The sequence below is a fragment of the Uranotaenia lowii genome, chromosome 1 (assembly GCF_029784155.1).
Source record: "Uranotaenia lowii strain MFRU-FL chromosome 1, ASM2978415v1, whole genome shotgun sequence".
Taxonomy (NCBI): Eukaryota; Metazoa; Arthropoda; class Insecta; order Diptera; family Culicidae; genus Uranotaenia; species Uranotaenia lowii.
The window spans coordinates 200,880,860-200,908,775 of NC_073691.1; the positions used below are offsets into that span (position 1 = coordinate 200,880,860).

Here is a 27,916-nt window from a genome sequence, read left to right on the forward strand (position 1 = left end):
AATTTTGAGGATATTCATTGAAAGGTAAAATTTTTATAACATAAAACATTTGAAAAATCCTTAACTGCGCAGAATTAGGGCCGTTCACGGTATATGTGCTTTGTATCCGGAAAAAGCTGTTATCCTTTCTGAGTCGGTTCTTTCTTCCGTATGATCATGATGCCTTCATAGTTCAATTCTGTAAAGCGAAAGAATGTAGTTTTTTGTTAGTGCTGGACAGCAACATGATAAGCCTTTTCCTTCTTCTACTTCTGAATCTTACCGTTGATGTGTATTAATCCAAGTTTTTTGGACGAATGCAAGAGTCTTCAGAGACTACTCGATACTTTTTGCAGTTTTCGCGGAACTACTATACAATGATTGAGCTTCGCACGTTATAAAAGCTATTCTTCATTTGACATTTCTTTTGTTCATTGTTGCTTTGGAAATATTCATTAATACTTGTCCTTGTCAACCTCTTGCAGTTTGCACATGTTTGCTCATATCGTTTTTGTTCCTCGTGAGACCTTATGAGATTTGATTCTTCGGGTGAGAGATCGTTCTTCAAAATAGATTTGAATTGTGGGTTTTAAAATTTGAGTAGAGGCGTAGAGGTTCATTTTCTTTCACAGCTGCTCATTCCATTGAGGTATCTGCAATGATGCAACGTAACTCAACTCATGTACAATTTTACTCTACCAGAATGTTTCGTGTTTGCTGTTATAAGTCTATAATTTCCAGAATTTGTCTCGACTCACGGGAAGATTGACCTTACTGTTCAATTGCTAAGGAGGAAGCAAAATTTAACTTCTTGAACATTAACAAACGACATTAAGCTTGGGCAATCAATCAAACACATATTCCTACAGTTATAATAAATGCATTTCTTTCAAAACAAAATTCAACACGCGAACCTTGTAAAAATAATATTATTTATTACACTTTACAATATGGTGTCGTAAGCTGTGAAACCTACTTGGCACGTTTTTCCAACCCAGAGATGTTCCTCACGAATCGATAATCAAATCCCGTTAAAGAGTCCTAGTATAAAACAACCCGTCGTTGTGTTACTGTTGTGTTTTAAGTTTGGCAATTATTTCTTCACTTTTATGAAAAAGCAACGGTATCAGTGGTCGCTTGAAAATGCAAACCGTACGAGCTAGTGATACAAGATAAACAGTGGAATCAGAATAATTTCTCTGTTTTTTTTGTGAGTCTCTTGCTAGAAACACTAGAGAAAAGTAAGAACGAAACAACCAGACAATTCAGAGCATTTGGAGAACACAAAAGTAATTCGGTAAAATGAAGTCAGGCCCACCAAGGAAAAAGTCTCTATTCGATACGCAACCCTAGGACAATTTGTAACCTTTCCTAACGGTTAGAAATTTTTGCTTGATAAGAATATCTCAAACAGTATGGAATTAGTTCAAATGGCACCGCCATACAATAAGGAATCGAATCACCTTTTTGTCGAGTTTGTGTGTTTACTTTCGCTTAAAGGGTATCTCTAGCACCTTGAGCAGATCAACTGGTGGTGCGTAGCGGTGTTTGTACGTCATAATCGGGTCGTCATCGTCGAAACTCTCGTCGTTCGAGCTGGGTGGTTTGGTACTCGGTCCAGATTTGAAGCTCGCAACTGATCGGTCGTCTTCGTCCGAATCCGAAGGGTAGAATCGCACGGACGAATTGGGATGGATGGTGAAAGAGAAGGTTTGGAACCGGTCCAGATGACGCTTTTTGGTTACCCGGGAAAGGTTCAAATCTTTCAGGGTAATATGAGTTCGAGCAGTTCTGGGCAGGCTTGGTACGATTTGCTCCGGTTCGTAAACCGTGACGCAACGGGAGTGATCCGGTAAGCTGGTCGTTCGGGTATACAAACCCCTGGGAATTAATTTGCTGGTAGAAAGTGCAGATGTATTGTTGAACTGAGTTGAGTTTACGATTCGGTCATTATTAGCTGAAAACAGTGAGGACATGTTCGTAGTTTGGTCGATTTGCGAGCTGCATGATTCCGTAGGTTGATTGATGACTTGTGAATCGTTTACAACTGGCTGACTGGCTTTCTGTGGCAACGGTTTTCGAGGACTTCGAAGACTTATGGCCTTGAAAGGGCTTATCAGGACATTACATGTTGGTCTGGTTCCTGCTAAGACGCCTTCAGACAATGCGGATAATTCTGATGATTTGATAGAACTTTTCTTTTCTGGACTGTGCTTTGAGGAAACATCTGAACAGAGTTTGGAGGAAACGTCTGAACAGTGTATTGATGAAGCATCTGAACTGTCCCCGATACGATTGACACCTTTTTTCTTACCTCGCCGCAAAACTCTCCTGGTTTCCTTTTTAGTTGGACTACCAGCTGGGGGGACATTAGATTCCGGAAAAACTTCAGGCAAATCATCTTCACTGCTACTCGATGCGCGCATTGATTCTTCCTTCCACAACCCTGTTTTATGTTTTGCTTTGGATAATGTGACTTTCTTTACTCGAACACGGTCTGTTTCGAGGGCTTTTTCAAACTCATCTATGGCATTGGTATTGATACCCTTTTTACAGGTTGAGTTTCCCTTTTTCTGGGTTTTTTTGAAAACTTTCCTGCGCGCGTTGCTAGGTTTTTCGATATTGTTTGCAAGTGGTTTCAACTGATTGCGCTTTTCGCCAAGGTTATCAGCTGGAATCATTTGGATGGGTAGAGAAACTGCTCCAGTTTCAAACACTGAATCAGATTTAATCATCGGTCGAGGAACTGGTGACGCTGGTTCTTCTGCTATTACCGGGAAATTATTGATAGAATGCAGCCTCTTCAAACCAGGACGTTGATTTGTCGCAATTGTGTATTGCTTTATCGTTGTCACTACTTTAACCTTCCTTATGTTTTTATTTTTAGTATTAGACAAAATATACTTTTTCTCGTCGACCGAACAGAGCGAATCTTCGTCTTCCTTACTTGATACCGTTAGTTTTTGTTTCCGATGATATTTCATGCTATCGCCCGTTTCATTTGTTTCAGATATTTTGGTCTCCTGCCCTTTCGTTATGCCGTAAGCGACCGCTCCAGTCGTTCTATTAAACAACCAATTTTCTACTTTTTCATGGCTTAACTCATTGAAGCCTGACTGATCTTCGATGCTTTCCATCATTTTCTGGAGACCCGTTTGTTGCCAGGTTCGTTTTCTGTTTTGTACTACTACCGCCAACTGTCGATCGATATCATCCCGATTTTCTTGATCAGACTCAGTACCGCTTTCAGATTCAACATCTTCGGCAGGACTGCCATCATCCTCTTCGTTGTCACTGATGTGATTTTTTAAATCGTCGAAAGTAAATTCCTCTCGATCTATCGTTGAAGCGTATTTCTAGAAGTAAAAAAAATTGAATCAGAAAAAAATTAACGAATAATTTGGAAAAAAATATAAAGAATCACCACTTGTCCACAAAAGAACAGAAAAAAAGAGAATCTAACTAACAGTTGTGATCTTACTTTACTAGGTGGCTCTTCGACAGCGATCGAGGGCACCGCCTTTGAAGGAAGGGAGGTGGTCATTGTGTCTTGGAAAGATCGCTTTCGAGCTCGTAAAACGAACCAACCGCTCACGGTGGCCAGCAGTCTGTGTATGCAACGTTGCAGTTGCTGTTCTATGACGGTGCGACAATGGCGGGCAGTTTGGAATACTGTTAGTTCCGTTGCCGGACGTTGGGAGCCTAACTGCCGTCTTTTTGTTCGGCCTATCAGTTTCTGGAATCAGGAAATGACCACTTAGTGTTCTATTGATACACCACAATGTTGAAGCAGATCCTACTTGAAAAGTTTTAAAGTTCCCAGGAACAAGTGGTGATTCTTAATACACAGAATAAAACTAGTCCAGTTAGTTGAATATTTTAGTCTTTTCTTCAATTTACTATTCGAGCAAGTTTGACACACATATGCTCCGAAATAACTGTTCAGAGGAAAGTTGGAAAATATTTTTACTCGAAGTTCTGCTCAATTTATCGCATACTAAATGTTGTTTTATGCCAAACTTGTTGAAAAATTTGCATGTCTTCGAAAATAAAACAAATAACTCGAACAACTCGAGAGAGTTAAAATCCTAGAAAAAGAAAAATCGAAAATAAAACTTTTTTTTTTATTTCTTCAGGTATGTGGAGAGCTAAATTGTGTTTCCAATGTTCTGAAGCAGAGGGTCCATTCTAAATTTAAATTGATCAGTATGGAAAATGTATCAGACGACTTTCGCATTACAGAATCCACAGAAGAACTAAGTGAAACGATCTCTGACCTGATCTACAGTAAGAAAATGAAAAAAAAATTAAATTTCTTGTAGGATTACTATGAGTAGATTACTATGAATTGTGCTGATCGTGAATGGAAATATATTCAACTGGATAAGTTTAAGCGCATTTCTTCCCTATCATTTAGGCATACTACATCATTTAACTTACATCTAGGAAAGACTTCCAGATTCCGGAGCGGGCCCCCAGGTTGTCGTCGTTCGGCAAAACTTCATCGACACTGCGGTAATGCCGAGTTTGGAAAAAAACATAGAAAAAAATCTAATTATAAACGACTCAACTATTATCCTACTGGTACTTACATAATGCCTCCGTTGCGCTGGGCCATTGTTACTGTTTTACGTGCTTATTATATCAGCTATAAACCATCAAAACCGGAATGAAATTCGAAAAACTCGGGAAATAATTACGCGTTTCAGGATAAGGACGCTCTGCGAAATAACACAAATGACAGTTGCAATGCGATGTTTTATGTCGTTGCCATCAATTCATTTACAGCGGCTTTGAATCAATTTGATAAACACTACACTGTAAATTTTAGTACTCGAGTTTTGGGGAGTTCATCAAGCAAACCGCTAACAGAGGTAGTATATTTTACACATTCTGATAATTATTATGAAATTTTTATTTTTTTTTGTAGCTTTTTTATGAAAATTGAAATCTATAAAATACATATTACGCTAGTTTCCTCGGAATTGGTTAGGGTATGCCACACAGCAAAAAATTTCTAAAAATACACGGAATCTAAAACACGAGTGATCTATTTTTTCTTGAGTGTAATTACAAAAAGATGTAATTTTAAACTTCTTTCGATGTAATATTAGTCTGTTTTCCAAAATTGAATAGAAATAAACTGTTTTGATTTAATTTTACACTGCATCATGCAAAAATCAACCGGTCAACGAAATTTATATCACAAACAGTGTAAAATTATATCTGTTTGATTTAAAATTGAATGCAAATATTTGAATTGTGCCTTTTTATATTTCAAGTTAGTTTGCGCGTCGGACACAAAGTAAACAAGTCGGAAAATTATTCGGAAACGAGTCATTCAAAGGCGTAGCTACAGGAGCACTTTAAGAGTCTTTAAAGTAGTAAGTTTATGAGACGTGAAATAAAGAATATGGTTGAAACTGATAAGTTTTCTCTCCATTACAGCAAGGTCAGATTTTTCGCAGCGGCTGATATCCGGCCAGTGATTATCCGGAGAAACTTTTGTCAGAACAATTCGAGTGTGCAGGATGCTGACCGAAAAATTATGATTTCCGGAACCATTCGAGGATGCTGATCATGCTGATTCGAAAAACATCCCCGTGCTGGGAATCATCGGATGCAACAACAATATCAGCCTGACGCTATCCGAATGGTTTTTATGTTCAGTTTTGTAAATAAATGTGAATTAAAAATGATACATGCGGCGTATTTATTCAAGACAAAAGCAAAAAACTTAATATTTAGAAAAAATATCAATAATTACGATAATAAATTTTAAAATTTACATCCCTGTGTATTTTTACACGACGGCTTTTGTGATCCAATCTCGTGCATTGATTTCGATCTAAATTTACACGCCTCAAAAATTACATCCTCGAAAAAAATACACCGTGATAGAATTTTACATCAAAATCGATGTTCCGTTTTCGTGCATCGTTCTCGATCTAAATTTACACGAATTTTTCTTGCTGTGCAGAACTATATTTCACAAATACTTCAAGTAGCAAATTTAGATACAACACAAATTGCTTCTAGTGGTATTTTTCTATACTAAAAGTTTCTATACGTTAACGGTTTCATTTTCCTGAATGTAAATGATAAGATACAAATTTAAAAAAACAATTAAAACAGTAACAAAAATTTTTTTTGGACGTGTGAGAGGTATGATCAATCGAGAGACATTTTGGCAAACTTTGATATTGAGTATTTATACATTATTTACAAATACCTTAAACAGTATGACATAATAATTTAGCCCACTTTCTCTTTATCTTGTACCTCTTTTTTTTGTATCTCTTTTTTAAAGTCTATTTGTTTATTTATTAGAAACACCTTTGCGAAGGGTTCGACAATGCGAGATGAAGGCCGGCTACAATGATGAAAACTCGACCGAATCCAATGCTTCAGTACGCCGCCACGGAACCCTTATGGAAAAATACAATGATATGATCCTTAATTTAACCTCATCCCTTCCCAAATTTAGATTTTTTTTTTACTAACATGTCGAGTCGCCGCGACTATTTCGGCTCCCCCCTTCCCTAACATAGCTGTAAAGATATGTTTCAAGAATACCACGGCACATAAAACTTTGTAGAGTAATTGGCCTTAAATATACTATTATTATTAAAAAAAAAGTAACAAAAATTTTATGGAGTCGACCAAATACAAATTTTCGAGTTGTTGTTTGAATCTACCTGGTTTGGGGTATAGTTTGGGTGAATTCGGGTATTACTGATTTTTAGTGTAAATGTTGGTGTTTTGATGCGCTTCAGGAACGTGGTGCTCGTAGTTCGCAAATTGATTTAAAAAAATCTTACAAAAAAGCCGAACAGGCCGGAATTAAAACATGTCAAGTTGGAAAAAGGCTGCCAAATCGAACCAGAAGGTTCACCGGGAGCGGGCACAACCATCAGCCCGAGAACATCTGGGGTTGCTGGAGAAGAAACAGGACTACAAACGGCGCGCCAAGGATCAACACGAGAAGGATGCCACCCTGCGATTGCTGCGGAAGCGGGCCCTCAACCGTAATCCGGATGAGTTCTATCATCACATGATCAACTCCCGGGTGGAACAGGGCGTTCACCGGGAGCTAGACAAGACAGATGCGGCCGATGAGCATTCGCCAGCTCAGATCCGGCTGATGGAAACACAGGATCTGAAGTATATCAATATGAAACGGACCATGGAAGCGAACAAGGTGCGCCGATTACAGGCCAAGCTACACATGACCGAGGTGGCCGACAAAACTCCCAATCGACACATATTTTTCGTGGATGACGAGCGGGAGGCACGGAATTTTGATGTTGCAGAACGTCTAGGAACGCACCCCAGTTTGATAGGGCGTAAAACCAATCGACTACGTTTGGAGCAGCTGGAAAAGATTGAACTGGGCGTTGATGATGATCAGGTACTATTTCACGAATCTTATTTAAATATACATAAAACTTATGTTTGAATTGTTTATTCTTCCCCCAGACTATTAAAGCTATGAACGAAGAGCGACAGAAAGCGTACACCGAGTTGAATAAACGGATCGAACGCGAAAAGGAGCTGACCGTTATCCAGCAAAAGATGGAAATTAAGCGGGCGCTGAAAGAAAAACGCTCCCGCAAGCCAAAAAAACTACGGAAAGGTACCAAAGACGAGGCACCGGTTTACAAATTTAAATACGAAAGGAAGCGATAGCAAAACGATAGTTTAGTTTATTGCTTTATTTGATAAACATGATTGCATACAAACTTTGTTAATAAATTCAACTGATTATATGAATGATATAAGAGTAATATAAACTTGTTTTTCTGGGCATTATTAAAAAATTCAGCCGCCTCGGCCACCGTTTCTTGAAATATCGTTGTGAAAAAAATGCACTATCAATGAATAAAGATGTAAATGGAAGCAAATAGTCAAAATATGTAATATGAATCCCCGGACGGCTGCTGGGCAGCAACATGCTCTAATCGAAGTCCATATCGAATCCCTTCATGTCGAACTGGTCGCTGGACATGGGCGGCCCATCGTTGACCAGGGTGGCCAGCTCCGAAGCATCGTACCCGATCAGTTCCCTCAGATCGCACACGAACTTGTACACGAACCGCTTGCCGTGCACCTTGGAGATCATGTCCCCGTCGTAGTAGTAGCGCAGGGCCCGGGACAGCTTCTCGTAGTTCATGGTCGGTTTGTTTTTCCGCTCGCCCCACAGCTGGGCCACCAGTTCCGGATTGTTCAGCTTGAATTCACCCTCGGTTCCTTGAAGGAATTTGAAAAGCAGTTAGTGTCAATAACCATTATATTACTGGCTGAAAACTCTGTTTTACACTTATAACTAGTCGGCCTTAGTGGTGACAAGTTCAGAACAACCAAAAACTTATTATAAAAATATATCCCAGTCCAAAACACGAAAAAAACGCTTAGAGGACGACCAGAAAAACATTTTTTTTAAATAAATTATCAAATGATCGAATCACCGAAAAACGATTAACACGCCAGGATACGCTTTTTTCTAAATAATAAGTTTTCGCGATTGAGTAACCACCCTGAATAAAGATAAAAAAAAAATTGCAAAATAATCCCATCTTACCCATCCACTGTATGATTCCACGATGTTCTCGATCGGTTAAAATTTCCAACAGAAACTGCCACAGCTGTATCTGACCATTGTTGCCGCTGCGATTGCCGCAGTAGCTAGTTTCATCTGAAGAATAAAAATAAAAGCGAATCAGTTGGCTGAAATAAATCTGAACTCAATAAAATACACGCACTTCCCAAGCTGTACTTCGGAACCTTGCGTAGGATGGCCATCTCGTCGTAGTCATCCCCGTCACCAGCTTTCTGCACGACCGCCACGAACTTGCACTTACGCAGCAGCTCCAGATGGGTCCAGAAAAGATCACCCGGGTCGTTCGGCACCTTCAGCTTGAAGTCTTCGTGATCCATTTCGCACAGCTCCTTCCCGTTGATAGTCCAATCCGGTACCTTGATGCTGGTCAGTTGAAAAGTTCGGACGGCCCACTGAATCCAGTGCTTCACCTGGGCTACGGTCCACTCAATCGGATCGTCCGGGATATTGAGCCGCTGTTGGTCCCGTTTGAAGTTGGTATCGCAAACCCAACGGAGTGCCGATTGTCCTGCATCGCTCATATCCTCATCATCGTCGTCGTCATCGATAGTGTTCGGCGAGGCCATAAGCTTGGGAGAGCTTTTCGGTATGAGACCCCCATTAGTGGCAATAGTGGAAGCAATTTGAGCCTGCTGGATGGCCGCTGCCTGAGCTGCTTTTTCGGCATTAGCCTCTGCATTGGCCGAGCTAATGATAGCGGCTACTGCTGAGGCCGTTTCCTGCTCTTCCTTAGCGATTTGCTGGGGTGTCTTGGAAGATGACGTTGCGGCTGCAGCGACAGATGAAGATTCACTGGTGGTACGATTCGAGCTTTTCGTCGGGGCCGGCGATTTCGGTACAGCCGTTGTTTCAGCGCTACTACTAATGGAAGCTGCAGCGGCTGCGACTTGAGCTGCAGCAGCCTGAGCAGCAGCGGCCAGCTCCAGCTCCTGTTGGTAAGTTTCCAACACCTCGTCTGTCGGTTTGAGCACGTCAGCGATGTTTATACGACGTTTGGCTGTTTGAACCTGCACATTGATCTGGACGAGGCCCTCGCCCTGAACGCATTGATCCACCAGGTTTTTGTGAGATTCCAGCATCTGTGTATCCTGCAGCCAGAACTCATAGTGCTTCAGAGAAATGCCGGTCCGTTGCTCTACCAATCCTCTACAAAGTAATGAAAGTATTTGAATAGTAATTTTAATCTGACCAGACCCCAAAATCTTTTTGTTTAATTACATTTCCCGTTTTATTATTTGATTCAAAATAGTGACTGCTCATTCAATTTTTTTTTTAAATTAAAATTTCCTTGACCCTACAGATGCAATTTTATGGTAGTGGTGTTATAGGGTAACGTTCGATGGCTTAATCTTTAAAACAAAGAATTTTCCACAAATAGTAATTCTCACTATTATAGGCAGTCTACAGTGAACAATAACAATTACAAAAAATACATTTGTTATCAACATACTAGGTAATTTAACTACGAGAAAATATTGTTCTTGAACTGTCGATTGAATTTTTTGCATTGTAAAAATTAAATAAAAATATTTTTTTCTAAATTTAATTAAACAACATAGAACGAACTGCTATGGGCATTCGGTCATTGACCTAGACCTGGGACTAGCCATGAGAACAGGGCTCCACCTCCAATTCCCCACCCCACAGAGACTCGCACCTTAATGTCGAGAGATTCTCGCGCAGATCCATATGCACCACAATCGTATCATCTTCGTCGTCAGCGTCGCCCAAAAACAAACCATTCCCATTGGCCAGGAATTCCGAGTTGGGAATGATGCCACCCAGTCCATCGTCACCGAGCGGGGAAATATGATCCGGAAGTGGCAGATCCGGTACCTCCATTTTGATGTTGAGTGAATCCATTATCGTCGTACGCGAACAGCAAGGCCAGGCAAGTTTACTTCAGCGTTCGCCTTTTGTGGGTGCAATTATCCAATGAACAACAGGTTGACAAAGTCAATAATAAACGTTTGTTAAGTTTTTTACGTTCAATAACGTAGTATCACTACCGAATTAGAGATTTTAAAATATAAAAACTTGAACTTGATGTGTTTCGCTTTAAGCGAAAGTGTCGAATGAAAACACGAAATAATGATACCTGTCAATGATGATGCGGTCCATTTTTAATGATTTTTATAAGGGCAGCGGTACGGCGATGTTTTTTTCTTGCTACTTCAGTGCAGTGGTGCCAATTGAGCTCATTTCCAGATAATGTGACGCAACCTATAAAGCTCAGACAAACAGACTTGAAACTTGACCAAATCCAATTTTGCTACCGAATCTTGTTTCGAAACCATCCTTTATTCTAACAATTCCTACAGAATTAGTTTCGTTTATGGTGCAAAATTTATGCTTATTTTTATCCATAAAAAAGTAAATTACAGTAGATTTGGTAGAAAAAGAGATGTAAAACTTGCTCCAAACCACATGTTGAACATTGAAATGTTTAGAAGGCTTACCCAACTTCGTTTTTCGAAAATGACAAAAAATGACAAAAATGACAAAAATAACAAAAATAACAAAGATCACAAAAATCACAAAAATCACAAAAATCACAAAAATCACAAAAATCACAAAAATGACAAAAATGACAAAAATGACAAAAATGACAAAAATGACAAAAATGACAAAAATGACAAAAATGACAAAAATGACAAAAATGACAAAAATGACAAAAATGACAAAAATGACAAAAATGACAAAAATGACAAAAATGACAAAAATTACAAAAATTACAAACATTACAAAAATTACAAAAATGACAAAAATGACAAAAATAACAAAAATAACAAAAAAGACAAAAATGACAAAAATGACAAAAAATGACAAAAATGACAAAAATGACAAAAATGACAAAAATGACAAAAATGACAAAAATGACAAAAATGACAAAAATGATAAAAATGATAAAAATGATAAAAATGATAAAAATGACAAAAATGATAAAAATGACAAAAATGACAAAAATGACAAAAATGACAAAAATGACGAAAATGACAAAAATGACAGAAATGACAGAAATGACAAAAGTGACAGAAATGACAAAAATAACAATCAAGGTTAAAAATAGTTTAAAAAAACAAAACAATGTTGCTTTAATAACGTTTTTATTGACATTTTTCGATTTTATAATTGTCCCTTTTGAAAAAAAAATTAATAAATAGTGATTTGCGTTTTTTTAAAAATGATTTTCGTTTATCACTTGCTGGAGAAAACGTCAAAATTTAGGAAGAACGAAACCTACCAATAATGGAACAAAGCAAAAATAATATTCGTTACAAACGAACAAACTTACGCAGGTTCGTAACAGTACAGGGACACAGTTGTAGTAACAAAATAACAGAGGCTAGAATGTAAGGAACCTTAGCACAAATAAATCTGATAAATGGATGGAACTTAACAGTTTAAAACTAAAAATTGATAAGGTTTGAAGTAAAATTTAAATAAACGGGGATAAAATAATCGTTCTTACAACGTTTACCACTGATTTTTTTTCCCTTTTGAATTGGTAGTAAATAAGTAATAACTAGAATAACATTAAAATGATTTCTCGAGAGCTGCATGCACAATTGATTCTTTTGATGTTCATCATGATCGTGGTTCGATGCTGCTTCATTGGCAATAGTGGAGATTTGTTTTTCATTGCAAACAAATGGGTTTACTTGCAATTTTATTGAATTCTACGAGAATAGATTGCTATTACTGTTTTTCATTGCGGTAATGTGAGTGCAAAGGATAAATATTTTTAGATTTTTTTTGTCTCTAAATTTCATATGTTTGCAACGGGGTGTTGTTGATGACAAACAATGTGAACTGCAGTTGTCTTTGACTCGTGGGTTGTGGGATTTTTTCTCTATTCGTACACATTCTTTTCTGATCTGTGTGTGTGTTTGGGTAGATTCTTGTGTTGTTTTGAAGGGTAATCGATTATAGGTTGTTGACCTCAGAGTTCCTTTTGATAGGGCATGCCTGATCGAGTTTGTAGATTATCGTTTCACAGTTTTTGTGCTCGAAAATGATAAACTGGTGGTGCAGGGAATTTTCCATGTTCGTGAAGCATGTCTTTCATGGAAACAGTACATTCTTTTGATAATAGAGATACCTAAAGTGAAATTGCTTGCCTACATAGGATTCTTTTCACAGACCTTACTCCTTAAGAGAACAAAAGTAAGAAAAAGAAAACAAAATGGCGAACGTGTGAGATTTCTCAGTAGTTGTATGAGTACTTTTTGATCATGACTACAGATAGGTTTTTCCAGATTTTGTACGTTTCAACGACTGAGCATTTCTCACAAGGAGAGCACAACCGTCGAAGGACAAGAAACAGGAAGGCACTAACGCACACACACAAAGATAAACGACGTTTGTTCTTCCGGGTGGTTGCTGGTGGCTTGATGACGTTGGACAGGGTCTGATGGGCATAGCTTGAGGGTCTACTATAGTACGGGAACATAGAAAGGGCCTTTCGGATATGGAGCTGGACGATGACGACGACGATGGCACAGAAACACGGCGCGGATGGGATGTAATGATCGACCTGCTGCTTACACTTCGACCTTGAACGGTGAACCGGGAATATGATCGTCGCCCCATTTGACTAGCAGAATATAGTCGCCACGTTCACGCACCAAATAGTTCACCTGATACTGGTTCCGGCCGGTGTGCTTGATGAAGACCTCGTCGCAGGGTCCCTTCGGTCCATGGATGCCAACGAAGAGGATGTTGTTGCCTGATGAGCAAATAAACAGAATGATTATTACCTTGTAATCCACTTTTCTACTATTAATATTGTGAACACTTGATTCACAGAAGTCTGGAACCGCCATCATGCATTGAAAACTATTGGGGGAAATGTTTAAACCAAAGGGTAATCTGATGAATTCGAAGTGCTCTGCTTAGGTAATTTTCTCTGGTGATGTAGACAAAAAAAAGACTGACTTAAAGAATTGTGTCAAGTTTTTAATGGTTTGCTTCAATATTCGTTGGAATCCGATGTGTAAGCTGCTTAAACCAAAAGGTAAATCACATCCTAACAGACGGGACCCTCCCATTTAATTCTTCGCAAAACCATGACCTCAAATCAGAAAGCTAGGCAATGACGCCACCAGATTGCACTACTCCATCATTAAAAAAATATCTCATTTTACATCATGGTAGCCGTTTGTATTTGTTTATTCTTCCCTGACAACCAGACACTCTTAAGGAGTGTATTCGAAAAAAAATCAAAACATTGTTTTTTGAATAACTTTTGAATCCCCGAATAAATGTTTGGATGCACCCGAATTAAGATACAAGCCGCCAAACTTCCAATAGTGTCGTATTGATACTCAAGAGTGGATTGCGGTTTAGGCTATCGCCATCATACATTGAAAACTATTTGCTCCATCATTAGTTGGAAACCGCCGTGTAAACTGTTTAAACCAAAAGGTAATCTGTTGAATTTGAAATGCCTTGAGTAAAATAGATTGCCTTTTCCTGAAAAAAACTAGTTGACATGTTTTATTACTGGAGCTTAACAGACGCCTTCCAAGCCACGAGGAGGCTGACGGAAGATGTAATGCTCTCTCGAAGTTTGAGGTGAAAATAAGTGGTGCTTTGTACCCAGCTTAGTGACGAATCTACACCAGGTACTTACCGGCATCTCCTGCGCCAATCGTGAACTGATTCTGTTTGCCCATGTACGCCTTTTTCAGTCCCATGCCCTTGGATTGCACTTTGCTCGCGTCCGATTTGAACATTGGCAGAATTACACCGGTCTTGTTGCCACCCTTGGAGATTTTAGCTACCGTATCGACGATGACGGAGGAAGTTTCCTGACCACCCTCTTCCGCCAGTTTTTCGCCTGTGTTTTCGATTTAAAAAAAATACAAATTAATCCCTCTAGACTAGTGAATCGTACAATTTTCGCTCTTACCTGTACAGACAATTTTGAAGGGCGAACCGACAATGTGCATCTGATTGTACTTGATGGTCATGTAGTAGTGTCCCGGCAGAAGTGGCGTGTACCGCACCTTGTAGCCCTCCTCGATTTCCGTGCAGTCCATGGCAACCTTGGAGGGACCATCAACGGTAACGGCCAGCGTTCCCGCGCCGGCATTGCAGGTGTCGATGATGAGGTCTGTCTTCTCGCCGGTCTTGACATCGCCGAGGCCTTTTCCGGAAGCGTGAACTGCCGCCGGGTCGACATCGTCCTTGCCAACCTTGATGCGGAACGGTGATCCCAGGATGTGAACACCGTTGAACTTGACGTGGATCGCGTGGATGCCGTTCTCCCGAGGATAGAACCGAACCGAGTACTGGTCCTGGTCGATCAACTGGATGAAACAATCGTCTTCGTTGTTGGAGGGGGCTACGACCTGTTGTGGATGGTGGAGACCAATTTAGTACGATCGCTGATAGTGAACCATTTTGTGGATTATTTACAAGGCCACTCTTGTGTTTTAGTGTTTGGAATTGGGTGTTTGTGTTTTGGGATAGATTGAAAACCATGTCTTGTGTGAGTGTGTAGTTTTGTTTTAGGGTGTCAGTATTTTTTTTGGGTTTTGATTCGTCAACGTACTAGGTCATTTACCACCGGTGGGTATTGAACGGTCTTTTCTGTCCGAAGGTTATGTTACAGGTTAGAAAAAATTTTCTCGAACACCTATACTAGTGTTCAACCGTTGGCAGCTTCCGAGGTTACAATACAATGATTTAGAAAAATAATTTAGAAACGAATTCACCAAAATCAACACAAACGTTATGATTGACGAGGTTAGGTCGAAGCAAATTCGCCTAGGAACGACGCACTGTTGCGATAAAATTTGAAGTATTCGAGAAACACGTGTCTGGCTCGAAGCAGTCAGCTCATTCGGCACTTTCTGCTCGAAACATGTGTTACTGTGGAATTTTACGCATGCGCAAGTGAGGGGAGGCGATTCCTGATGTTCAATGGTATGACTCAACACGTACAAATAGAAGTGGACGACAACACTGTTGCATGAGAGTGCTTAGCCGAGGAAAATGACTTTTTGGAGTACCATTTGGTGGGAAGTATGATTTTTTTTTCAAATGGGGAGAATACACTTGGACTTGTTAGTGAGCGGAACATTTTGGTTTTCCAAAAGAGACGAGCCAAATTTGGGTCGGATTACGTAAGCCTGTCTTGAGAGAGAGTTAGTCCTTATATAGATAGATACATAGTTGTGTTGTACAACATAACGCATGGATCGTGTATCGAAGGTCTCGGTGATGGTGTTTTGGTTTGAAATTTCCATTTGGCCAATTTGAAAGTCTTAGAATCTAATAGTACCTACAAGCTAATAGAGAAACGAGAAATTATAAAGATAGATTTGAGATTTCTGACATTGTGGTTATGTATAGTGAGTACTGTGTTGCGGATGTTTCGGGGTAGCTTACCTTAGCGTCCAGGTCACCCTTGGCACCGTTCTTCCGGACGATGAACTGTGCCGGTTTATCGGCTTGCACCGGTCCAGTTGGGAACTGTGCAACTTCTAGTTTGTGCGCTTCACCCATGGCAGGTGAAACGTAAACCTTGAACGGAGAGTCTGGAATATGGCGGTCGTTGAACTTCAAACCAATCCGATAGTCACCTGAAACCAAACATAAATATTTTTAAAATGTTCCGGAAACACTAAATCCACATCTCACTTACCAGGTTCACTGACTACGTAGGAAACATCGCAAGAACCGTCCTTACGGTCTTTGAACTCGATCTCCGCCTTGCTGGGACCTTCAACGGAAATGGCCAGGGTGCCACCTCCGGCTTCACGGGTCCAAACGTTGAACTCGCATGGTACACCCTGCTCGCCGTACTCGAGACCGGATCCACCCGCCTTAACCAGATGGGCACCGGTGTCCTTGAGGGGTCCGACGGTAAACTGGAATGGCGATCCTGCCGTATTGGGACGAACAATTAGAGTTAGGAAACTTGTTTGAACACTGAACACAGAAATTGAAAACTAACCGGGGATATGGATCTGCTTGTATTTCACGGACACGGTATGCACCCCGAGTTCTTTAGGAACGAAGTGCACTGCGTAGAGGCCGTCCTCGATTTCCTGGATTTCGGCATCTTCGGAGACGCCTCCAGGTGAGGTAACCGTTGCGGATAGATCGAACGAAGTGATGCCGGGCATCTTGAAGGTGAGCTTACACTTGCTGCCAACCTCGGTAACCGGAACGGCATCCCGTTGCCGCTGGATTTTCTCACGCTGCCGATTGGTTCCGTCGCCGGAAACTTTGACGGTGAAGGGCGATCCCTGGACATGGTGATCGGCGAACTTGAGATTCACGATATAGTAGCCCGGTTCGGTTGGTTTGTAGGAAATGTTTAGCGTACCATCCTCTTTATCGGTGCACTGGATGTCTGCCTTGCTAGGCCCCTCGATGGACAGGGACAAACCACCGTAACCTGCGTTGCGTGTATCAACGGAGAAAACGTTGTCCGAGTGGGTTTTACCCTCTTTGAGGGCGTTTCCGGTAACGATGACCTTTTTGGCGTCTCCGACTTCACGCTCGCAGACGTTGACCTTGAAAGGAGAATTTGCGATGTGCTTGCCAAGTCGCTTGACCGATACCGTGTGCTCGCCGATCTCTCGTGGAGTGAAGGAAATGCCAATGTTTCCGGTGGGCATGCGCTTCAGGAAGCAAGGTTCCTCCAAACCGGTTGGCGCCTGGATGGATGCGTTCAGGGACCGCAGATCGTTATCGGTGATAACACCAGGTAGAGTCACTTCCGAGCAAGAACCAACCGAGATTTGGTTACGCTTGCGACCTTCACCGGTCACCTTCGCGAAGTACGGAGAGCCCTTTATGTGTTTGTCCCCGAAGCGGACCGAGATTTTGTATTCGCCTGGAGCCGTTGGAAGGTATGAAACGGAAATGGTGCCATCCTTATTGTCATGGTGGGTGATCTGTTTGTGAGACAAACAAATCGTGTCAGGTTATAATAGGGTAAAGCTAAATAAGGTATATGGGATATATCTTACATCGGCTTTGCTAGGACCTTCGACGGCCATCTGGAGTCCTCCACCGCCAGCTCCCTTGGTGGAGATGATGAACTGGGCCGGTTCACCGGTGACGCCATGCGTTAGTCCTGGACCGTAGGCCGTTACGTAGCCGCTTGAGGTGGAATCGACGTGGAACTTGAACGGGGAACCCTGCACGTGTTCGCCATTGTACTTGACCGCCAGCTCATGGATGCCCTCCTCCTTCGGGTCGTACCGGATCGATACGGTTCCATCGCGATTGTCCTCGATTCTCGGTTTGTCGACTTCTCCGCTCGGCATCTTGACTTCAGCTGCGCACAGATCCGAAGGATGAATGAAATGAAACAGAACAATTTCGTTAGTCCCGAGGTTAGATCGTGAGTGTTTGTTTAGGAGACGTGTGTATCCTCCCCCTCTTCATTTCTCTGAAGAGGAAAATAGACCAGGCAAGGACAGGGGTAGCTGATACAGGGCACAGCTAGAGCAGAAAAGATAAAATTGGCGACACTGTGAGTCACGCGCTCGAACGATGACGACGACGTGGTCAGGCTAAAAGTAAAACTTCCCCAAGAGTGTCGGAATGTTTGTAATAATTTTCATTAAGTTATAATTTTTCGGGCCCATTTCAACATGATCGCAGCGCTATTCGGTCACATTTCGGTCGGTTTGACCGAGGGAACACAGACCGGCGATCGTGGCGCGTGGTGATATATTCCAGAAATATTTTTACTTTGGCACCGAAAATTTGAGCGATTTTGTGAAGCGAGCGGTTCAGCCCATTTGGGTGATGATCGTACGTACACCTGTTGGTTGATTTTGGCACAATTTATGATGATCCGAGGGTGTTTTGACCATTCGGACCAGCAGCAGCAGCAGCACAAGTGTTGGTTTATTTTTGACTATTTTCTTTGGTAATTGTGACCAGCGGCGTTTTGAATCGGAAAAAGTCAGCCAACAACAACAAAGCTCGGTAAAAACTTTAGTCTTGATTTTCTGATTGAAAGATTGCGAAATTTTATCCCCACCCTTGCATAGTTTCACTTCTAACATGGTGAACAGCAGGAAAAAAGGAAAAAAAGTATGTATGTTTGCTATGCTAGAACGAGAGGAATCATACACAAATTAGTTTGGGCGAAGTTTACTAGTAGAGTGTTCTGTTTCTTCTCTCGCCTCAGCGGTGATTTCATGGGACGATTAAGCGAGGAAGCTATTTTAATTAATTTTTTCTCGTGATTTTGGGAGCTATGCATTCAGATGGTACCTATGTATGAAGTATTTCTGGATGAATTCCATTCATATTTGGCCAAGAAATTTCTGTTTTGATTTAGCCGAAAAAAATTCCTATACTCAACATTAGAATATCATGAAAGAGAATGAAGATAACCGATGTAAAAAAAACAATAAACTTAAATTTCTTTCCTAAAAAACTAGGTTTTCATACGTTTGTGGTGAAACCTTCAACCGTTTACGTGTTTTTTTTCTGAATTAAAAGAAAATTATATATTTGTTTTAACCAAGTTATATTAAAAGAAACGGTAAAAGCATTAAAGCAAACACAGGTAGTCATTACCTCCAAAATTAAAATTTCAAAACAATCTGTAAAATACACTTTGTAAACTTAAAAACCAGATGAACTTTTGGGGGAGCCCAAAAATACTCTATTGCGGACCAATAAGTTTTTCAACCTCACAACTTCAAGTGAAACAAAAAAATTATCGAAATGAGTGATTATTACTTCTATGGAGGATCAGGAAACATTAGAAGATCCACACTGCCTTTCATGCTCAGTGGTTAATCGGAACTTTTGAAAATTTTAGCTATATAGGACTTTATCTTGATATAAGATCCAACTCTCAGTTTCAAAAGTCAGAAAAAAGGATCGTAATCAATACTATCATCAAGTACTAAAAACTTGAAAGAATATAAAAATTAAATTTTAAGTAAAAAGCATGCCACCTGAAATTTTGGACATTTAAGTATAGAGAAAAATCTGAACCAATACACAAAAATACAAAAAAAGTTTCGTACCAGATATAAGATCTAAAAATACAATCTGTCAAGCATAAGTTTATTAAAGAATATAAACACTTAAATTCGACCAAAAAAAAAAAATCAAAATCAACGAAAATCCAGCTTTTAACTTAACGTTTTAATAAAACTGAAAATCCGGATTCATGAAGCCAAATTTAGAATATTGATTCAAATTAACAATAAAATTCAGAATTAAATTTAACTGTCTAGATTACAGTTTTGTATCTTACGATCATAAACTATGAATTAAAATTACTTTAATTTGTGAATATTTTGAATTTTTATTCCAAATACTCAAAATAGATTTGCTTTCATTCAGGGTTTGCCTGTTAAGAGAAAAATAATCTAAATACAAGAAAGTTTAAATTCTTTTGTTTTTCTAAATTCCTTTATTCTTAGTGCAATTTTCCTCTCAGCTCTATACATTCACCATGAGATTCAATAAGTGTATTTAATGCAAAGTCCGAAAAAAAGACATTTGAAATAATTTAAAAAAATTAAAAATTAATTTTTTTTGTAGAGAAATGAATCCAACTTTAGATGAAATTTCAGGGACTAGATAAGCGAAATTGATGTTGAAAAACATGCGAAAAAAATTCGCCTTGTCTCCCCGGTGAGACTTGAACCCACATCTTGCGCCTCTCCGGGGCCCATGTATTAACATTCTACTACAGGAGACCAACCTGGCGTATGAATATTATACTGGTTGAGTGTCGATGTCTATCGGAATGAAGGGAATAGTTCTCCCATGTGATCATAATCATTTTTCCTGGTCTATTTCTATTCCCATCTTTTCATCTTACGGTAGTTGGACTCAAAATAAGGCGGTGCCAAACACCGAATTTGGTTGGATATCCAAATACGGCAAACGCATCATTTCTCATCATAACTGACAACCCGTGCAGTATATGAGAAGGCAATGCAAATCTTGCCGTGCCTAAAATATCCAAATTTGAGTCCAACTACCGTAAGATGAAAAGATGGGAATAGAAATAGACCAGGAAAAATGATTATGATCACATGGGAGAACTATTCCCTTCATTCCGATAGACATCGACACTCAACCAGTATAATATTCATACGCCAGGTTGGTCTCCTGTAGTAGAATGTTAATACATGGGCCCCGGAGAGGCGCAAGATGTGGGTTCAAGTCTCACCGGGAGACAAGGCGAATTTTTTTCGCATGTTTTTCAACATCAATTTCCCTTATCTAGTCCCTGAAATTTCATCTAAAGTTGGATTCATTTCTCTACAAAAAAAGTTTCGCTGACTGAATGTTTGAGTCAAGACCCATCTTTGGGTCACAGTTTAAAAATTAAAAATTAATTTTATATTCATTATTCTTTAAATGTTCCGGGACCATTTATAAATTTTTCTATTCTGACGACCATGTTTAAAGAAAACTGTAATGTATTTAAATACAGAGGTTGACACAAATCGAAAATACAACTCTATTTATGACGACTCCAGCAAAAAAGATCCATCTCAATCTTCAACATTTTAAAAATACTTTATCAGATAGGAGTTTTTGAATAGGAATGATGACTAAACTAAATTGAAACTTGATAGATTAAGCGTTTTTAAGTTACCGGAACTGATCATTAGCAGAACTTTATTATACGCTACCTCAACAAGGAAATAAGTTCGCTAAACAAAAGTTAGCGAACTTATTAGAGCAAATCGTATGAGCGTTTTTGTGTCACAAACTGCCGGTTTGGAATATAAATTTATGTATGATATTTTCCATTCCATTAGCGGTTTTTTGAATGAACTTAAAATAATGAAATTTGAATAACGAACCATAATTCTGGATTTATTTTTCTGGTATAAAGGTATCCACTAGCTTTTATACACTTAAAAAGAAGGCTGACTAAGGAACAGTGCTAAAATATAAAAAAATACTTAAAAAATTACAGGCTTAACAAAGTTTGCCGGGTCAGCTAGTTAAATATAAACCTATTGAAACAAAAATATATTTACAGAAGAGAAATAAAACAAAACGCATTGTTCCACTATTTGAGCATTTCCTATCTCTGAAAGTCATAAATTTCATACTTTAGAAGCGACAATTTGCGGAGCTGAAATAAATGTTCAAATTTTGGCGTGGTTTTTGGAAGGATGAAGAAAACGGCATTTTTTGATTGCTAGAAAAATTGAAAACGACAAATAAAATTCTATGATAATGTCATAACTGTTTTAAAGTAAGTCTTTTTGATTTCTGGAAGAATGGCAGCCTCTATAATATATACTGCGTTTTACTCCGAATTCAATCAATCGTTATGAATGTTTAACTTCATCTACACGTCCTTTACTTCTTTACTAAACAACTGAGAGATTGCATTCGATGTTAATTACCGTTGATTAACGAAATCGTTCCAGCAAACGGAAATTTTGGCAAACATTTTCAAAATTCGTCAAACTCGTCTTAAACAAATTAACTCCACTTAAAACCACTTCATTTTTGTCCAACTTCTGAATCGGTCAAGATCATCTCGCTGTGTTAAGGCTTGTACCAAATTAAAATAAATAAAACATTTTTTCGGGACGCTTCTGTTTAGAGCAAGTTCACTGGTGTTGGGAAAAAGTGGTAGAAGTTTTGACATTTTGAAAATTTTATCATGCAAAAATGTTTTCAAGATCCTTGGGCGTTGTATTTTTTTATAACACTGTTTCTATTACAGCCGTATGTGATAGAAATATTGCTATTTTTGAATCACAGCATGCGAAACGACAACACGTGTTGTTAAAATACTTGAAGGCCACAGATCTTGAAAATGTTTTTGGGTGGCAAAATGTTCAAAATGTGCAAAAAGTGATAAAATTACTACCACTTTTTCCCAACACCAGTGAACTTGCTCTTAGAAAGTAGGAAGTGCATTAAAATAAAATTAATCAACGCATTACGTTAAAAACCATGATTGGAGATCACAGCAAGCACTGCTCGAAACGAACGTGTTTTTTCCGACGTCGTGATTTTCTCATTTGTTTCGTTTATTTGGTGAAAATACAATGGTTTTAATCTGCTTTGAGCTTCTTTTTAGAAATATGTGCTAGGATAGAAGTGACGATTATGATAAAAAAAATTATTTGCAAAAGAAAAGAATCATTCAAACCCTTGTCGCCTGCAAATTGCATTACCTGTTTGAATAAGCGTCAAACTTTGGAAGTTTCGGGTGAGATCAATCCATTTTAATTTTTATTATTCTTTTTATGATGCCAGATGCCATATTTAAAAACGAAATATTGTTGTTGATAACCAAACCCTATATTATCATATGAACCATTTTGTAGCGAGCTCCACACTTCATTTTTCCCTTGTCTCCTTTGCGTTTTCGCTATGTAAAGCTTAGTTCATTTAAAAATGGAACTTTTTTTTTATTTAAAATTCACGCGAATTTTCGAGATATTTACGATGCCAGAGAATAACTTAAAAAAAAAATTTGCACAGTTTCTTTAGAACTCAATGATTATCAAATCGATAACAAGCAAAGTCGTCCATTATTCATAAAAACGTCTGTGTGTGAGTGGTGGAAAAGTATGTTAACACTAGTGAACCTACATGTAAGATAAGCGACGTCTGAAACACAAAACTCCAATCGATACAAAAGAACTGTAAAAAACGATTCCAATCGATCGAGGTTTTGTTGTAGAGCTTTTAGCTTTCTAATTGAAAACTCAACCAAGGAGAGTATTGTGGTTGCTGTTGTAGTTCAATCAAATAATTTTAAAGCTCGTCGTATGAATTTACTATAAGGAGCAATTTGTTCACTACTCCGGTGGATCGTGTTCGTGGTTAGAAATCTATGTGATCGGTAACAAAATTCAAGGCATTCATACCATTTCTTGTGATCCATTTTGTCCAAGTTTTCGGCGATGTGGCCAGATATTTTCTTTTAAGAGGGACTAGATGTCGCTTTTCTTATATCCAGTTTCACTAGTTAACACTTTCAAAAATGTCCACAAAGTTCGAATCATACGTTGGAGTGAAGAACATGATCGGCAACTACGGTTAAGGGTCATCAGTGAAGTTAAGACTCATACCAGAATTTTTAATTTTTGATAAGCGAAAAACTAAGTGTAGATCGCTGAAATGTCTCGCAAATGTTTCTCCAATAAGCTAAAAGTGTTGCCCAGTTATGAGACATTAAAACCTAATCTTAAACAATAAATTTTTGCTAGTTCCAGAGCTCGTAAGCTGTATAGCTGGTACCGAGACAATGAGACAGATGATTTCTGGTGTTAGACGAATTTTTTGAAAAAAAAACCGTATTTCGAACAAATTCCAGCAGTTAAATCCTATCACATTTCTGCTCGTGGCAAGGTCCTTAGCAGATTAAAGTATGTTTTTGCTGATTGTTTTGTAACAAATATAATGATTTGCCAAGCCTCTGCTCTTGTGGAAAAAAAAGAAAACGAAAGCTTTGTTTTGCTTCGTTTTTGTCAGATTTTGCCACCAGACATTCCAGTAACAACCTTTTTTTAATGGAACAAAAATAATCAAGTTTTGTTAATTTTGAAATAGCTGAATCCATCAAATTACCCTTAGTTTCTTTCAAAAGAGAAGTATTGGGCCAGAAAGTAGCGAATATCGAAGGAGGAGAATGCAGTCACCCGAAATACAGATTTAAAAAGGAATAAGTTTGAAGAACTGTTCAATATCATAACTAAAAAAAGTGAGCGCCGGCCGATGAAAGATACCAAGAATAAAGTAGAAATATTTCTTACAAAAAACGATCGATATTTTTTCCATTTTTTTTCATGAATTATCATAAGATTACCTTTGTTTCCTTCATTGGAAGTATTTCGATCAAACGAAAGGGTTTTTAGATACACGCATTAGTAACTGTTCCATTTCTTAATGAACTAAGCTTCAGTTTTCTCCAAATGTTTATGAGAGTTCTACTTATAGCTTTTGAAGTTATCAAAAACCAAAAATTTCGGAGCTGTAATCGCCCATTTTATAATGTTGTGAAAAAGGTTTGATTTGAGTTCCATTCCAATTTTTCTATTGTTGGACCCAATTTCCCCACTAATTGTTGTTAAGAGTGATCAATGTCGAGATTCTTCGATATCATTTGTTTGAATTTTCAGTACTAAACAATTTTATAAAAAGTTTTCTCAAAATTGGATGGTAGAATTGAACTCATTGATGGCCAAAAATACTTCAAAAGTAATAAATTGGCTAATGAAATTGAATTTAATAAGGCTTAAAACTTCAGCTTCAATTATCTAATCAATTTTCTAATCCCTCGTTAAAATTTTCAGACGGCTATTCGTAGCCTTCAACTTATAATTCTGAATTAATTTTTCTTCTCTTTGGGAAATAACAAAAATATGAAAATCGTTGGTTCTTAAAAGCTGGAGTTTATGAAAATCGATTCATTAGTTTTCAGCACTTAGTCAGCAAATAGTTATTCAGCTGAAGAAGACAGTTGACTGTTCACTGTTCAGTTCACTGTTTATTCTTGTAGACTCTCAAAGCCCCCAGCGGCGACAGGGACAATTCTAGCCAATATTCAATCTCTTTAAATCACAAAAAATTAGCTCATTATCAGGGATTGAAAATCAAGCTCATTTGAGTGAGCTTCATTGCTCAATCATTTCATAGCTCCGCTCACAAAGCAATCGACGAAGCTCCTATCGTTTTTGTCTCCAGAGCTTCGTATTGCTAAGCTCTAATTTGGAAGAAACCTTAGCTCTTTTCTTGGCTGGTGAGCCCGCTAGCTCATGCCTCCAGAGGAGCTTGAGCTTGTCGGCTCAAACGATTCAAATTTGCTGAGCTTGTTTTCACAGGTGCTGTTCGAACCAACGCCTGATATCTTTGTACACAAGTAATGTTGGCTTGTTGCGAGGATTATTAAAATGAATGTTAGAAAGTTCTAGTAGCTGGTAAAAGATACCAGCACTAGTAGCTTTTACCAATTACTAGAACTCTTTAACATTCATTTTAACAATCCTCGCAATAAGCCCTTTCATAGTTACTGGTGCATAAAGATAGCAGGCGTTGGCTCGAACAGCACCACAATAGCAAAAATATCTCGTACCGGTACTACGTTTTTTGAACAGTAGAGGGAACAAAAACACATGCCAAAATTTCCTCTTTCAAATTTTTATTGCTCAGCAAGCTTTGATTTGCTATCCAAAACACGTGTACTCTGGCTGGATGGCCGTTTCTAATGGTCGGCCCAATGTGATGGTGAAAACAACCCTGTCAAAGTAAACGAAAATCGGTTGACAAAATGCGTGCCATGACTTTCAGTTCGTGGGATTAAAAACGAAAATTGTATGGAAGGGTCCTTTAGAGCAAGTTCACTCGTGTTGGGAAAAAGTGGTAGAACTTTTGACACTTGTAGCACATTTTGAAAACTTTTGGCAGCCGAACTCAAATTTTTCCTTTTTATTCGAGGGCTGTTTATTTTCAGAGAATTAAAGGATGGTTCGAATTTTTTGTTACCGGATGTTACTGTTTCGGTACATTGTATTGCAATTACAGAAAAGTTTCGACACTCCCGGTCAAAACTACAGAGGAAACTTCCGGATGTTACTTCCTAAGGGAAGCAAACAACATCCGGAAGTTTCCAGACATTCCAAGAAGCCCACCATTTGATGATAATGATGGACACGATTTTACGCTGACAACGATGGACATTTCATTATGACGTTCCTTCATAGTCTTCCAGTAATTGTTCCGGAACGACAAAATTTTCGTTGGTTGGTTCCGGTTCGAAGTGAACTCGCTAAGTGTTTTGCGGACATTGTTTTAAACCTCGGTCAAACTTTATTTTGAGTTTGAAAAAAGGAGCGTGTTAAAAAAACAAATAGAAACAGCAAGTCAGATTTGAACGAGTCGTATGGAGTAATTGTTATTTAAATTTTTTAAACTGAGATACTTGACGAGTTTTGATAAAATTACTGATGAAGTTTCGAATCACATTCATGATTTAGCAAATCTATATATATAAAAAGCAATTTCTGTATGTTTGTTTGTTTGTTTGTTTGTTTGTTTGTTTGTTTGTTTGTCCTCTATAGAGTCAGCCGTTTTAAGAGCTAGAGAGCTGAAATTTGGCATGGATATTCATTAGGACCAGGAAGGATGAAAAATGTTTTCAGATCTTTGGATGACCCCTTCTGAAGGGGGTCGTCCATACAAGACAAATGTTGTTTTCGCGATATTGACGTTATTTTTCGTCGGATTGTGTTGAAAATTTGCAGATGAGTGTGTTGAAAGACGAGCAATCGATTTCAGGTGTCAAAAATTGTGTAAGGGGACAGCCAAAGGGGTCGTCCATATTAACTGTTCGCTGTTTTTGCGATAGTGACGTTATTATACATCGTATTGAGATGAAAATTGGTACACGATAGTTTTGAGTGACGTGCAATCGATTTGAGGAATCAAATTTAGTGTAAGGGGCCGGCAAAAGGGGTCGTCCATATTAAATTTTCAGTATTTTAGTGATATTGTCGTTACTATACATCGGATTGGGATGAAAATTTGTACATAGGAGTTATTGGGGACAAATAACTGATTTCACTTATCCAAACTAAAATCAGGGGTCGGCCAAAGGGGTCGTCCATGTTAATTATTCACTGTTGATGCGATATTGTCGTTATTATACATCGGATTCAGACGAAAATTAGTACACGAGAGTTTTGAGAGATGAGCAATGGATTTCAGGTATTCAATTTAGTTTAAGGGACCGACAAAGGGGGTCGTCCACATAAACCTTTCAATATTTTTGCAATATCGTCGTTATTATACATCGGATTTAGATGAAAATTTGCACACGGCAGTTTTCAGGGACGGACAATCGATCTCAGATGTCAAATATTTTGTCAGGGGTCAACGAAAGGGCTCGTCCATATAAATAAATTTTTCACTATTTTTAGCAATATTAAAGTTATTATACAATGAATTGCTTTATAAATTTGCACACGGGAGTTTTAAGGGAAGGGCTATCGATTTCAGATATCAAAGTTTATATAAGAACCCCCGAAAGGGGTTTAGCTTTTTGGCAATAATTGCGGTGTTATGCAATGATTTAGTCGAAATTTATACACGTGGTTTTTGATTCCTGATTTCATATTTAGTTACAGACGACAGACGAAATGATCGTCCAATATTTTTTGCAATTATTACTTAATAATGAATCTGGAAAATGCTTGGCTATTGACTTTCATACAACCTGTTCATGACATATTCCAAGTTGAAAGCGAAACGGAGTTCGTATGGGATCAGCTAGTGATAAATATAATTCTAACACTTGTTCACTGTTTCCACTGAACTTGCTTGAAATGC

The 27,916-nt window shown here is 38.6% G+C and overlaps 4 protein-coding genes across 7 annotated transcripts in view; 1 reads left to right on the forward strand and 3 right to left on the reverse strand.

Moving 5' to 3' along the window:
• Nucleotides 1-894: 894 nt before the first annotated feature.
• On the reverse strand, nt 895-4,722 carry LOC129739679 (uncharacterized). 2 transcript variants are annotated; one of them, XM_055731175.1, is made up of 4 exons: nt 4,572-4,722; nt 4,420-4,489; nt 3,461-3,715; nt 895-3,335 (listed from the first exon to the last, which is right to left on the reverse strand). In XM_055731175.1, the coding sequence occupies exons 1-4, from the start codon at nt 4,595-4,597 to the stop codon at nt 1,464-1,466; spliced, it is 2,223 nt and encodes a 740-aa protein (XP_055587150.1). In that variant the 5' UTR covers nt 4,598-4,722; the 3' UTR covers nt 895-1,463. The 2 variants fall into 2 exon arrangements, with proteins under 2 accessions (XP_055587150.1, XP_055587151.1); XM_055731176.1 differs by lacking the exon at nt 3,461-3,715.
• Nucleotides 4,723-6,740: 2,018 nt separating this feature from the next.
• On the forward strand, nt 6,741-7,806 carry LOC129739682 (probable U3 small nucleolar RNA-associated protein 11). Its single transcript, XM_055731178.1, has 2 exons — nt 6,741-7,390; nt 7,459-7,806. Exons 1-2 carry the CDS (start codon nt 6,830-6,832, stop codon nt 7,666-7,668), a joined length of 771 nt encoding a protein of 256 aa, XP_055587153.1. The 5' UTR covers nt 6,741-6,829; the 3' UTR covers nt 7,669-7,806.
• LOC129739680 (DNA-binding protein Ets97D-like) lies at nt 7,696-10,668 on the reverse strand. The gene is made up of 4 exons (XM_055731177.1): nt 10,257-10,668; nt 8,742-9,745; nt 8,561-8,674; nt 7,696-8,229 (listed from the first exon to the last, which is right to left on the reverse strand). The coding sequence occupies exons 1-4, from the start codon at nt 10,460-10,462 to the stop codon at nt 7,937-7,939; spliced, it is 1,617 nt and encodes a 538-aa protein (XP_055587152.1). The 5' UTR covers nt 10,463-10,668; the 3' UTR covers nt 7,696-7,936.
• A 1,021-nt stretch (nt 10,669-11,689) lies between these two features.
• LOC129744113 (filamin-A) overlaps nt 11,690-27,916 on the reverse strand; it is a 108,365-nt gene continuing 92,138 nt past the window's right edge. For all 3 annotated transcript variants that reach the window (XM_055736512.1, XM_055736505.1, XM_055736499.1), the window contains 7 exons: nt 17,590-17,900; nt 16,566-17,514; nt 16,254-16,493; nt 15,998-16,191; nt 14,514-14,955; nt 14,235-14,441; nt 11,690-13,328 (listed from right to left, as the gene is read on the reverse strand). In XM_055736512.1, coding sequence (XP_055592487.1) covers nt 13,144-13,328; nt 14,235-14,441; nt 14,514-14,955; nt 15,998-16,191; nt 16,254-16,493; nt 16,566-17,514; nt 17,590-17,889 — 2,517 coding nt within the window. In that variant the 5' untranslated portion in view covers nt 17,890-17,900 and the 3' untranslated portion in view covers nt 11,690-13,143. The remainder of the gene's footprint in view (nt 13,329-14,234; nt 14,442-14,513; nt 14,956-15,997; nt 16,192-16,253; nt 16,494-16,565; nt 17,515-17,589; nt 17,901-27,916) is intronic.